Below are 14932 nucleotides of genomic sequence, written 5' to 3'. Positions count from 1 at the left end.
TTTCTGGTAACCACTGCATCTCTCTAACCCCCAGTTTATTCCCTTAAGCACATGAGTGTCCAGGATGTGTTCCTATCTTGGTCTTTCTCTCTCTCGCTCCCCGTTTTCTTCTCACTGCCTCTTCTTTTCACTCGGGCTCTTTGTGCTGGAGCATTGGCCGTCCTGGGGCCTCTCTCTTCCTCATGGCTGCCGGTGCTTCATTTCAGATGTTTTGGATCTGGCTCTTGTCCTCCAGGAGTCCGAGCCTCCTCCTTGTCTCTCTCTCCCTCTTTGTGTTTGTTTCCTTCTCCTTGACGTGGGAATGGTGTGCTTGGTTTTGCCTCTTGTGTGTTTGTGTAGTCTGTCCTCTTCCCAGATCTTCACACCCCATATCCCATACTCTTCATTAATGTTTACAATCTATCATGCTGTCATCCTGACTGTCTATACTGTGAATCTATTTTGGTGGCCTGTACACATGACATCAATTGCATGTCACGTCCTGGAAGAGGGAATCCTCCTCTGTTGCTCTTCTACAAGTTTCTTCCATTTTTTCCATTAAAGGCATTTAGGGGAGTTTTTCCTTGTCTTTCAAGGGTCAAGGGTCTAAGAACAGAGGGTGTACAGGTTGCTAAGCACCTTGAGGCAAATTTGTGATTTGTGGTAATGGGCATTATGAAATAAAATTTGACTTGACTTTGGGGAGATTAAATAGGGCTCATAATTTTGCAGTATTTATTTTAAATATCTTAAAATCTTAAAAATCACATTATAGAAATTCTTTATACCGCAAAATATTCTTTTTAATTGTATAACTTTGAGGGACTGTTTGCTCAAATTTCTTCAACTCTCTGATGCTCTTATTTTGGTTATTATTATTTTAAGAACTTAATTACTTTCATACATCATGTGGGGTAATAGGAAACACCAGGGAGGAAAAATAAATTAAAAAATCAAGCAGAAAATAATAAACAAAACTTTTAATCAGTGACTTTGGCAGCAAATGCAGCCAAAAAGGTAAAATGATCCTAAAATGTGACAATTCCTAATGAACAGCCGAGGATTTTCTTCCTAAACTGAACCAGATCACGACTTAACTGCAGGGTCAATATATCTGGTTTAAACTGTATATTTTATTGAAGAAAAATGCAACTTCATGTACATACAATGACAAAGTCACACAAACAGACACACACACACACACACACACACACACACACACGTATAGAATCACTAACCTGCGGAGACGAAGAAGATTCCTGCACTAAGGATGACGTTGTGTCGGCTCCGGTAAAACTCACTGGCGGCCACACAGAGCCCCCCCAGGAACAGCAGACCCACACTCATGATGGGGAAGATACTGGAGGCACGCACAGCACCTGTACACACACGAAAATGAGCAGGAACACGTTTATACCTGAAAACATTTTTGCAGAGTAAAGATGTTGCCTTTCAGACTCCACAGAGTGAAACTGATAATGGATCATTTGTGTTGGAGATGCAGAATGGAGGAGGGAACTTTCCTACATTGTATATGTAACATAAGAGTTATGGTAGTCTGTGGTGGATGGTTTGAACCAGCAATGCCTTTGAATCCTGATTTATGTTTTAGGGACAGATCTCAAATACCACATACAGATCAAAATGTGCAATTTCAGTCATTATTGTAGGTGTAAATATAGCCTCCAGAATTATGTTAAGGTGTTGGGAAATAGCCAGACATTTAAAAAGTTGGTTAAATAAGATGGTAGAGATAGTGTCCTGTGAGTCTAGGCTCAGTAGGTAAAAGAAAGCTTGAAAGGTCAAAAACTCCAATGAATGAGACAGATTAATTTTATTGTTGACTCAGTTTTGTATGTGCTCCTTATTTGCCTTCATTCATAAGTTCATTCTTTAATTTCCTACACCAGGTTTTGTAATGAAGTCTTCCCCTGTGATCTACGTTCTGCCATGTAACAACCTTCTCCTTATAATCAATATGTTGCCTGTGATGAATAGAATCATCTTGTGCCATTGCTGTATTGTAATTAAAGTATGAAAACAAGATCTCTGAAAATACTGCTTTCATCTACTTTTCATTTTACAGATGAATTCAACTTCAATTTTGTAGTAGATTTGCTGGTTTGCTTTATGGCACCATACAGGAAGAATACACATTCAAAATAGAAGATGGTACATTGTATGAAGCAAAGAGTCTGTGTAAAAATCTGATTTTCAATATATGTAGACAGAAAAAAAGACAGTTAACAAGCACACCTACAACGGTTCACTAGCATGTATGTGTGGTTGAGAGATTATGTTTAAAACAGTCAAAATGTCTACAATCGCAGTCGGGCTGTGAACACCCTTAAATTCAGTACTTTCATGTCATAGTCACTGTTTCATTTCAAAGCCACTGTGCTGGAGGATAGAGCTAAACAATGAAAAATATGTCACTTACTTTACACACACACAATCACACAAACACACACACACACACAGGAGACACACACAAACACATGAGCCAGTGTGCTGCTACATGCTTGACTGAATCTGAATCCAGAACATGTTAAAGCATTCGGAGGCCTTGCAAGAGAGAGAAAGAAAGAGAGAGAGAGGGAGCGATGGATGTAGAGGGAAAATATGGACAAAAACCAAGGCAGATGGAGAGCTGCACTGACACATATGCAAGGCAAAATAATAAGTATGAAAGCGAGGCTGCAGTTGGAGTGAAATATTTGCCAGAACCCCATATGTGCGCATGATGTGATAGCATATTGAAGGATACTTGCAAACAGCTTGTCATGCACAGAGCTGGGTGGTATTGTTCGATATGTTTAAAAGCTGTCCGGCCTATCATGTGTTTCTAATTGTAAACATGTTTCCTTTATGTCTTTTTACATTCCAAAACATATACAGTATGACTGACATCTGCTGGGACCAGTGGTGTTGCGCCGTTGAGTGTACAGGCCCCACCCCTGTGGCCCACACCCTTGGGCTGTATGAAATGCCGGTCACTAGGTCCCCGCTCCCCATTGGCTGGCCAGCTCTGAGGCCTGTGATCTAATTGGCTGCCTCTGGGGATGTTGCTCTGTGTTCAGTGGAGCAATGAAAAAGAAGCACAGGCTGAATCCATTTTCTTTTTTTTTTTTGTGTGGCTGCTTTCTCATTCCATCCATCTTTACTCTATGTTTACTGTGGGAGAAACAACAGGGAGCCCCCTCCTTTCTGTTCTCCACTAAACCACCCTCTTGTTCTATCTTTATGGCTGCATCCTTTTTACTTCTGTCATATTAGTCTTTTGATAACACATAAATAAATAACAAGGTGCTTCCTTTTTCCTCCTTTGTCAATTTCTCATCATGGCAATGTTTTTTCTTCTCTTTTTTCTTATTTGCTGATAAAACTCTGGCAACTGTTCATATCTCTTGTTCACTCCATTATAGCCTCGGTCCATCTATCTCCTCCTTGTTTCTGCCGGTGAAAGCTAAACAACACATGTAGGACCTGTCTTCCATCTATTCAGTCTTCTCAGTTTTGTCCATCTCATCTATAATGATTTACTCTTGGCTCTTATTCAAATCAATTCGATTCAAGCTCAGAATGATAACAGTGGGGTTACAAATCTAAAGTCTTTAATATGAGGGGAGGCCCGGTAGTCGAGTGGTTAGGGCGCGTACCATGTTGAGCGCAAGATGCTCTTAGCAGGGCAGTCACCGGTTCGACTCCCGACCGGTCTGACTCCTTCCTGCATGTCATTCCCCTCTTTCTACCCCCTTTCCTGTCAGTCTCCACTAAGCTATAATAAAGGCATAAAAAAGCCCCCCAAAAAAAAAAAATAAAATAAAATAAAGTCTTTAATATGATCATAAAGGTGTCTATCCATCCATCCATTATCTATACCACTTATTCTGTACTGAGTCACGAGATTTTGTAGCCAATTGGGCGAGGGCGGGGCACACCCTGGACAGGACGCCAGTCTATCACAGGGTTGACATATAGAGACAAACGGCCATTCATGCTCACATTCACACCTACAGGCAATTTAGACACTCCAATTAACCTAACGTGCATGTCTTTGGACTGTGGGAGAAAGCCGGAGTACCCAGAGGGAACCCACACAGACACAGGGAGAACATGCCAACTCCACACAGAAAGGCTCCAGTCCCCGAATTAAAACTCAGAACTTTTTGCTGTGAGGCGACAGTGCCAACAGTGGCACTCAGCCCACTCATCAAAGGTGTACGCCAGGGATTTCATTTTGCCCTCCAAGTTGGGGGATTCTTTTAGATACATAAAATGAATGATCAAAATTGAAGCAGCAGAGGCTGAGATATCCCAACCTTTAGTCTCCACGGCCAAGTTCCCAAATGCTGGGTCCTACACTTCCCATAAGTTAACTTGACAGTTTTAAGCTCTGCACCATTTGTAATACAGGCTTTCCACAAAAAAATTATTCTCAAGTCTCAAGCAAAGATGACCCTAACAAAGCCACAGAAGATATTGTACAACTGAATCAGAATGGGAAGAAAGTTGGAAAATAGTTTGAATGAAATATATCTTCATGCTTCATTCGGAGCGCCTTGCTTACTTTTACAAAGGCTTACAGGAATTTAGGGACCTAAAAATAGGGTAATGGGGTACTAAAAGCGAACACTAGCTGCAAACATTTCCATGTTTGTGTATGCATGTGTACACATGTTATGTTTGTGTGTTCAAAACTTACGGAGGAGGTATTCAGCAGCATCCGCTTCATAATCAGCATCCTCTGGAAAGTGATCAATTTTCTTACACACTCCCCTGAATGTTCCTGCAGAGGAGAAACACAGATCAGCTCATTTCAGATCTTTATTGTCCCACAGGAGGAAATTCTGAGTCAATGAAATGCTATTTCCTCAACTTAAAGACATACACACACTGGATTTCCACTGGTCATGCTAATTTGGGATAAAATAAATTGTGCATTTCTACCCATCGTGCTGGTTTTGAGGTTTTTTTTTTCGTAACAGTCCGACTGCAGATCATAAGTCTTCAAATTACTTTCTGAGCAGTAACTCAAAATTAACAAACCAGGAGAGGACAAAACCAGTTATGTTAGGTTGTAACTTTAACTTAGTTATGGGAAGTTGTATCTTTTAACATGGTGTTGCTTTGCCTTGCACTCATTTCTGTTAGGAAATGAAAGCTTATTTTACTGTTGCACTCACTGTCAATGGATCAAAATGAGCATCAGATAAATGCATTAAATGCAAAATGTAAACATTTGCTGTTGTCATGAAAGCAGCAGCCATTAGCTTGAGTAGCTAGGTAGAAATGCACAGCAACGTTCATGTACCAGGTTAAGGATGCAACCGCAGGAACAGCTACTTTCTTTGATTGAATTACATTTACATTTACTCGGTTGACACTTTTATCCAAAGCAACTTATAATTAATGAATTAATCAGTTATGTTTTTGATTAAACAACTAGTCAGTCAGTCACTGATATGGGTTGTTGGATTTAACTGTTTTTGTCAATCAATAATCAATCATATTCTTATGTGATTGTACTGCAGTGTGAGTGAACATACACATCACAGACATGAATGTACACCAAAAGCAGAAAAACCAGCAAAGAGAGAGAGAAAGAGAGAGAGAGACAGAGAGAGAGAGAGAGCGAGGGAGAGAGAGAGAGGGAGATATGACAGATGATGCAGAGCAGGGCTGTAGCCTTCAGGCTATGTGTGGGAAACACTAATGAAAAGCCTTATCACACCCAGCACACACACACACACACACATACACACACATACACACCATTTTAAATACAAACATACACAGCTACTAAAATTCGTACATTAAGTTTACACACACATCAACCGAGCTCATTAAACTGATACATGAACACTACCAATCATGCATGTAAGTAAAAGCCTTCTGTATCTAGAGTGTTTATATCAGTGTATATCAGTTAATGTGTGCGCATCTGTGTGTGTGCGTGAGACAGAGTTGTATTGATGAGGATGCAGTCTCCTATGAGTGTGCCATGTGTCAGGCAGAGTGACTCATCCTCCTTTGTACAAGACCTCCTCAAACACGCAAACACACACCACACACACACGCACACTCATCCCTTATACGCTTGCATGTGGACGTGTGTTTCTCTGTGTGAGCATTAAACCTACTGTACGTGTGTAAGTGTGCCTGTTTGTGTGTGTGTGTGTGCACTGCACGTAGCTTCATTCCCACCCATCATTCAGTCCCATTCGCACATGGTCAACACCACAGGGGATATGACAGAGAGAGGGGGGAGGGGGACAGAGGGGTGGTGAAGGGGAAGAGGAGAGAAAGGAAGATGAAGGAGGATGAAGAGAGAGGAAGTGCTGGTTGAAAGAGGTTTGGTGGTAAAACGGCACGAGGGTATCAGAGAGAAATGGGAGGATAGAGGCTGGTGATGAACAAATGAACGACTCAACCTAATTGCTTATTTGCATATGAAGAGGTTCTTTCCAGTCCCCACACTCAGAAAATCATTCATAAATTGATTCATCTAGCTGATGCAGTCAGAGATAGGAAACAACCTCTGACTGAGACTCTGATACATTTGTAGCCTACAGTCTTTTATATCTGGATTTAATAAAGTAATATTCTGTAAAAATCTTCATGAATCAAAGTCCCTTACGCTGAGAGCTATACCACAAATTCAACAAACATACACAAGTTTATGGATAGTATCAGCTTTGCACACCCTTTTAATGCTGTAATCCACATCAATTCATCCTTTCATTTCTCATTTTCTGCTTTTGTGACTGAAAATGCAACCACCAGGCTCACAAAGGAAAAGCAAGAGAAAATTATACCTGGAGGTTTGATTTTCTCACTGTATACCTACACATGGTTTAAAAATGGATACTACTTAAATCTTCCTCTATATCCAGTATATTATCTGTTTTGTGCACTGGTGGTACAGTGCAAACAGAATGACAATTTCTTCTTTCAAGACTACACAGAAACCACTAGAGCTGCAACAATTTGTCGATTAATCAATTAGTCAATCAACAGAAACAGCAACTATCTTGATAATTGATTTAAGTAAAAGTCAAATTCCCTGGTTCTCGTCAAATGTAAATATTTTATGGCTGCACACAAATGGAATAAGCCTGCTGTTATTCTATATTTTGCTTATTGTCAACACACCTAAAAGAAAAATACATAAGTCCATCTCTTAATACTTTCTGACTTCCTAACCCTGTCTGTCTCTTATCCCATGGGATAGGACAGGACTCCAACTCAACTGTCTTGGGCTGCAGGTAGTGACGGTACATGAGCTGCTACGACAAACTCACAGAAGCTACAGAGCAGAACAGCTGCATATAGCAGACTAGCCGTTTAACAGTTAACAATGGGTTGGTTAAACATAGCACCTTTTAATAGCGCAATCTGTATGATTCATCTGAAAATTAGATCATATACCAAAGTAAGATCGTCCACATACAAAATCATCAGATAGCTCACCCCTAGTTGTGTGTCATGAGTATTTCAGGCAGCAGATGGTTTGACTCAAAATTAACTACAGTGGCCATGCTCTCTGTAATGAAGGAACCATCCAGTCCAATCTCGTGACTCACTGATGTTTTAAATAGTTTTTGGACAACAGCAGAGGAGTAAGCTAAATCAGTTTGTTGTTGGTTTTGTTTTTTTATAGGGTTTGTTGACATTAAGAAAGATACAGAATACTGTTCACTTGATGCTGTGATGTGGCCTGGTTTAACTGGATGATAAAAGTTGTCACAGAAGGTAAATGTAACCATAGATGTTCCTGTTGGATGCGTCAAAGCATAAAGCATCATCAGTCAGAGCTCTGCCTTGTGTTTACCAGCGGGGAAATTCATTATACCTCCTGTCTTTTAAATAGACAGATTTGTATTGAACCATTCTGATTTATAGAGCAACAAACAGCTTCACACAATCAAAATGACATGCGCGCGCGCACACACACACACACACATACACACACACATACACACACTCATGAACATAGAGGATATGGCTGCTTTTATTTCTCTCTCGGTGGCCTAAATCCCGACTGAATAAACACAGTTTAAAGCGGACACACACACACACACACACACACACACACACACACACACACACACACACACACATACCTGCATTCACACACAGACACCCTCATTAACACGCAGTTTTGTGTTAGTGTACCTGATGATGTCTTGAAAATAACAATGGCCTTCTAAAAATAGCGTGACGAGTTTGCGACTTGGACTCCAGTCACACTGAAGTCACACACACAGTGACTTGAAACTTGACTTGAGACTCAACTGGGACTCGTGATGTGAGACTACTGAACAATCTCTATTTCATGTAGGTTATGTGTGATGTGTTCACCCATGTCTGTTTGTTTATTTGTCAGCAAGGTTAAGCAAATTGTACCCAACCCATCTGCACCAAACTTTGGAGGATTTTTTCTATGAAGTTTGGTGTGTTTCAGTCACGGAGAAGCCAATCGGGGGGCATGAAGATTCCCAGTGGGCTGTGCTAGTTGTTGCGCTGCGAGGGCGAGAGAGGGAGCGAGCGAGAGAGAGATCGATGCTGCTGTGTGTGGTGATCAGCAGGCTCAGCAGGCTGGTGGTAGCTGCTTGGGTCAACTTTTGGGTTTCAACTTTGCTTGAAGGTCTGGTGTCTGGTAATATTGACCTGGTTTTATAGATTTTCCTCCTCAGGAACCAATGGGCTTAGAGCTGAGAGACGCAAAGTACTAAGAGTTGGTCTCATGCAAACTCAGGATATTGGTTTCATGAAATTTGATGACAAAAATATAAAATATCACCAGTCTCATTTGTGTATTTCATTGGTTTCAGTTGTATAAATGGGTTTTATTGCTGTACCTTCACCAAGCAGGTTATGTTTCTGGACCTGGCTACAGCTGAAGGGACAAATTAATTATTTTCATAAATAAGGCATTTGAAGTATTTCTCATGAAATACAGCACTTAAATTTGCCATGACTGTTAAGCTTAATTAATAAAAAATACAGAGACATTTATTGGGTTATCCAGCCTTGTCTGAGATATGTGCTTTGGAGTCAGTTTAGATATTAAACTTTGTATTGTGTATCCATTTATACATTTATACTTATCCTCTTCAGTTTCACAGGTGGGCTTAAGTGTATCCCAGCATGCACTTGGTGGGTTGTAAGCAAGAAACTTGGACAAACTGTCAAACTATAGCAAAAAAAGTAGCTGTCTAACGGTGGATGAGCTCAATCAACAGAACAGATGTGTGTGTGTAGGTGGTTGCGCATGTATCACGGCCCTCTCTGAGGTTTTGGTGAGCTACCTCCAAATGCTATATCAGTGAGTGAGTCAGTAGCTGTCACACAGGCTTATGTCAGGTGTCACAACCAGCTCATGATCCCATCACAGAGAAACCAGCACAACCTCTTCAAACCCAGGCTAGGATACTTTAGGTTTGCTTATGTTTCCCCATATAACTCCTCTTTTCTTTAATTCATTATGTCTATTTCACACAGAAGCACCTCCCAGCAAACAGAAATTCAGTATTAAATGTGCACAGCAAAATTCTAGTAAAATGTATCAGTTGCCTGTTGGTTATAACCCTTATAGTCTCTATATTATCTTGCCTGATCAGATGGATAAAACAAAAGGACTACTGGTTCATTGTGCTTGAAAGGACATACACTACAGTAAGGTTCGATATTGCTCATACAGATAATATAACTCAGCAGTTCAATTTACAGTGAGAAACAAGAGGATTTCTAGTATTTTACTAGTATTTACCATTGTGTCTCAGCAACAAAGCATAGTAAATCATAACAACCTGCATATTAAAGGAATAAGAAGAGGTGGTACACAACATTTTGTAAAAAGTGGATGATCTTCTTTATATTTAAGAACCTACATAATTTCTGCCAAAGATCTTACAGCTGTTACTGAGATTCTGTCCAATTTCAGGCTATAACGTCAATATACAGGTAATGTCTCTTAGACTGATGCCTTTTCAGTTGTCTCCTTATAGATTTAAATACCCTGAAATATGGATAACTATACATCTTTTATAAACAAATTTCCCCTCAATTTTAGCACAGCTCAAGCAAAACACACACCATTAGAATCTGCTCCCACTATCACAAGGTGGCAGATTAAATACCGTCAAGAGGAATTCACAGCGTTTATATTTAAACAGTTTCCTTTCATCACAGGAAACAGCATGGAAAGTACATTCCCTTTAAAACCATAAGAGATGTGCTCAGTCACATAGATTACTGTAAGTTAGCTTGACTCCTACCTACACCAACTGTCTGTTCTGTTTTGTTTATGTCAGTTTAACACACAGGTAGCTCTTTCATACATGCAACCACAAACATTCATTTGAACATTCAGCAGCATCAACATGCCGCTTCTTCGTAATTAGGGCTGACTACGTCACACTGCTGTTTTGTTTCTCTAATTCTGTGTGCTGTTAGGTTGTTTTTCTCTGGTCTAATTAACTACAAACTAATGAACAAATGCACACACACACACACACACACGCACATACACACACACAGACATAGGGAAATACAATGACATACATACTAAGATAGCACAAACACACAATTTTTCTAACACACACATACAGACATACACAGTGGGGCCATCTATCAAGAGACATTTGCCTCACAAAGGTCAGGGTGGCCTGAGGGTAGCTGCAACTACAGCCACAGAAAGGCATTATGGGACACAGCAAATGGGGATGGGAGTCTAGTGTGTGCATGATTGTCTGCCCCTGTGTGTCTGTATGTTTTATCTCATGTGTCATGGGGTCTAGTTTCTCCTGCTGAGCCGAGTACACTGCTACTGTCAAACACACACACACACACACACACACACACACACACACACACACACACACACACACACAGACACACACACACACACACACACACACACGTTTTAAAATTATGTATGAAAACAGTAGTGCAGCAAGTCCAAGGGCTAAAAGATGTAGAGGTGGAACACTTTCCATTTCACTGATGCCTGACTAACTGTTGGCTATTCTTCGAGCTACTAACACACTTTTATTATTAAGCTTTATCCCACATCTTGCTTTCTCCTTTTGCACCTCCTTGCTTTCTTTTCACTCTCCTCAGTCTTTCCTTCACTGTCTTCTATTGCTAACCTTTCCTGGCCAGTTTGTGTCTATGCTGTCTGCATTTATAATAGCTTATCAAAAATGACAAATAAATAAATAAAACATCACAAAAGCCCCTTCTAGATAGAGGCAGTGTTTTCTTGATCAGTTATACAATGGATATTAACAACAAACTATGTCATCATATCATTTTTGACAACTCTGACCAATTAACATACTGCATGATTTCAGTAAAAACATGAACATAGGTCTACTTTATCAGTCTAGTTCTACTTGTGAAATTACAGGCAAATGATGCAGAATGCATAATAAATACTCCACTGGAAAAAATAGTGCCTGAATCAAGGTTAAAAAGGCAAACACAAACAACACTGTGTGTCCACATGCCCCCTATGATTATGATGTGCTGGTCATGAGATGCCAGCTGTTTGTCCTTGATCCATCATACTCTCTCTCCCACACAAACACACACACACACACACACACACAGACAGACTGTGGGTACAAAAGAGTTACAGGGAAAACACTGAAACTAAATGAAACAACACAACAACAACCAACCAAGAATGCTCTGATGTAAGCAAAGATCCAGGTTGGTATGTTTGTAACACTTTCTGTAGAGCACAGGGTGGACACATTTTTGACAGACAGGGGACAAAATAAGATAATTCTTGCTCAGACTTACTTTTAGTGTAGTGGGAGAGCTCTTCTGTGTGTATATTTAATTTCCACAGCAGTATGGAGCTCAACGTTCATTATAACATGAACATGGCTAACCCTAACAACTACCTCAACCTAACCACACTGAAGAATTTGAGGATTTTAGCTTGTTCTGGACGCAGATGCAGTTAAAACAATTACAGTTACTTTTACAAAAATACTTAATATCTAAACTATGAGGTAAAGAAAGATCATAGTTTAAACTATGAAAGATCATGCAAGGAATAGGTCACCAACCAAAGAGTAGGACAAATTACCATTTTGATGTGATGATGGTGCTAGATGGAAAGTTATGTGATTGCACTTCAGCCTGAGAGAAGCATTAGCATTAGCATGTGTGTACCAAACTTTCAATCCATCCAACACCTGTTGAGACATCCCACTCAAACCCACAAAGATCAACACCATAGTGCTGCCAGAGAAAAAGTCAAGAGATCAAGTCATCAGGTTGTTGACTCCTGGTTGAAAACAAATGCAAACAGTGGTCCTTGTTGAAATCACTGGCTTTGCATGCTTACCTATGTACCTGCTGTCCTCCGAATCTCCCTTTGCCTCTGAGAAAGTACAGTCATAATTTGTACGACCACAAGAGGTCCTTGTCAGTAAAACATTAACCTAAGTCGTTCTCGGCATTTGAACAAATGACCATTGCTGTAGTATTTTTGGCGAAGCCAGCCTTGTTCCTAGGTGAACTGTCCCTAATCAGATGGTGTGTGGTCCAAACACTGCATGTGAGTGGCCCGTCTCGACACAGCCACATGCACACACAAACACATGTACTCAGAATACAAAGGGTTTTGTCGACTAGAAAACGGAAGAGGGGAAGAGTGAGCAAGGGAAGTGAAAGGAAGTTGAAAAGCAGAGCAAATTGGACGGCTTGTTTCCTCAGAGCGCCTCTGACAGCTCAGTGTGGGTGACTGTGCCTCTTCCCCTCTCTCTCTCACTCTCTCTATCCGTCTCTACCTCTCTCACTCTCTCTGATTACCTCGTTCCAGGCGGAGGAGAGGGGGAAAGAAGGAGAGAGAGGAAGAGGCTAGTTTCCACGGTGATGACTGATGAAAGAGAACGAGACAGGTTCTGCTTGGTTGCACACCTCTCCTCTTTCTCTGTTCTTTCTCCCTTTTCTCAGTCTGTTCTTCCTCAAATCCACCTATGTTTGCTTCTCTCTCTTTCTCTCAAACATCTCACTGTTCTTGTTTCAAACCGTCTCATCAGCCCCCCTTTACTCTACTTCGTTTTCTCTATTCTCATTTCCAAAACAGTCATTCATCCCTTTCCAATCCTCTCCTCATCCTCTCTCGTCTCATCTCACTTGTTTCCAGGATCTGTCTACACTGCGTGGCCAAAAGTATGTGGACACTTGAACATTACACCCATATATAGCAGTTAAACATCTCATTCCAAAACCATGGACATTAATATGTTGCCACAACAGCCTCCACTTTTCTGGAAAGACTTTCCACAAGAGTTTGAATCTGGCTGCATGGAATGATTAGTGAGGTAAAGCACTGATGCTGCGTGATAAGGCCTGGCTCGCAGTCTGCATTCCAGTTCACCCCTAAGGTGTTGAATGCGGTTGAGATCAGAGCTCTGTGCAGGACATCAAACTCAAAAAATCATTTCTTTATATACTTTGCTTTGTGCATTGGGGCACTGCAATATTGAAACATTCTTTCCCTTTGCTGTATCATCTTTCACTCCTTCTATGCATCTCTCTCGCCATTCCACACTTACTCCCAAGGCACATACTTCTTATCTCCGGGTATATCTCCTCTTTCACCCCTCCTTCTGTTCTCATCTCCCTCCCCTGGTACTTTCTTTTGAAACATGTCTAAATGTCCCTTGGCTCTGTCTAAGACTTACCCCACATCTTTCCGAAGCCAGGGGTATTTATTTTACATTCTTCTCCAACTCTTTTTATCATTTTCATCCCGGGTCCGGTCCAACACTATCCATCCTCAGCTGTTGCCCATCCCTTCTCACCCCCTTCCTGTTAGCAATTATCACCTCTTTACAAATTCTCCACTCATCCCTTGTGCACCGTCTTCTCCTGCTCACTGTGTCTCCCTGTTAGGAGGAGACTGATATCCCACACATAGTTACTGTACACGCTGCCTTCTTGTGTCTTGAGTCTCCTTTCTACTTCTTTTCTTTCATCCTTCCCTGTCTTCCTCCATACCTCCTACACAGAAAAAGATGGGTATTCACAGGACTATGAGAACTACCCCAACTGCAGAATGTGAAAACATTAAAGGAACAGTTTGATACTTTGGGAAATACACTGATTTGCTTTCTGCTAGAGAGTTAGATGAGAGGATCAAAACTAATCTCATGTCTGCACAGTAAATAGGAAGCTACAGGCAGGAGACTTAGCTTAGCACAAAGGAAACAGGGATAGACTGTCTAAACTTTGTCTAAAGGCAACAAAATTTTCCTATACCAATTCCAAAGCTCACTAATTAACATGTTATGTACTGTATGTTTACACACACACAAACACACACACATAGACACAGGTTTTTGAATGGATTAAACGAACAAAATATAACATAAATTTCTGAAATACTGAAAGACATTTCTAGAAATAAAAAGGAAAATGAATAAATATGTGCCATAGATTTAAATACAATCCAAGAGACAAAATTTCAAATATTAGTTAAAATCGCTCGTTGCATCAACTTGTGCATCAACAGTCACCACACCTCCACCTTCCATCATCTCCCTCACCCTTTCATTCCTTTTTGATTCTCAGGCGACATTTAGACAAACCCTGTCTTTATCTATTCCCTTTCCTCTACCTAACACTTCCTCTTGCCCCCTCTGTCTTTACCTCTGTCCCGTTCTGTCAGCTGATTGTTTTGATCCCAGACACGGTCAAACACCCCACATCTTTAATTAATGCTGACCTCCCTATAGAGTGACCTCATTTTTCACTGTCCTCCAAACCTTCATTCCTTCATCCTGCTTCCTTCATGCTTTCCTTCCTCCCACAGCCTCGTGGGTGATTGTTTTTGTCCCGGCTGAGTTTAAAAACCCTCTTCCTTCTCTCTATTACCAGGTGATCATTTAGATCCCCGGCGTGGTCAAACACTCCCTAGAGATTC

General features: G+C 40.8%; 1 protein-coding gene across 2 annotated transcripts in view; it reads right to left on the bottom strand.

Annotated features, from left to right (window-relative positions):
* The window catches only part of cacng3b (calcium channel, voltage-dependent, gamma subunit 3b), a 32436-nt gene that overhangs the window by 9348 nt on the left and 8156 nt on the right, over positions 1-14932 (bottom strand). The window contains exons 1-3 of one of the 2 annotated variants that reach the window (XM_071474158.1): positions 12086-12251; positions 4685-4768; positions 1218-1358 (exon numbers count right to left, since the gene is read on the bottom strand). In XM_071474158.1, the coding sequence (XP_071330259.1) occupies positions 1218-1358; positions 4685-4768; positions 12086-12236 (376 nt within the window). In that variant the 5' untranslated portion in view covers positions 12237-12251. Of the gene's footprint in view, positions 1-1217; positions 1359-4684; positions 4769-12085; positions 12252-14932 lie in introns of those variants that run through there. The other variant, XM_071474157.1, reaches the window with a different exon arrangement.

This window comes from Trachinotus anak, unplaced genomic scaffold (genome assembly GCF_046630095.1).
Source record: "Trachinotus anak isolate AG129_WGS33_773 ecotype Australia unplaced genomic scaffold, CSIRO_AGI_Tana_v1 ptg000003l, whole genome shotgun sequence".
Classification (NCBI taxonomy): domain Eukaryota; kingdom Metazoa; phylum Chordata; class Actinopteri; order Carangiformes; family Carangidae; genus Trachinotus; species Trachinotus anak.
Note: the sequence above shows the minus strand (reverse complement) of the source record. Positions and strands in the feature narration are given on the sequence as shown.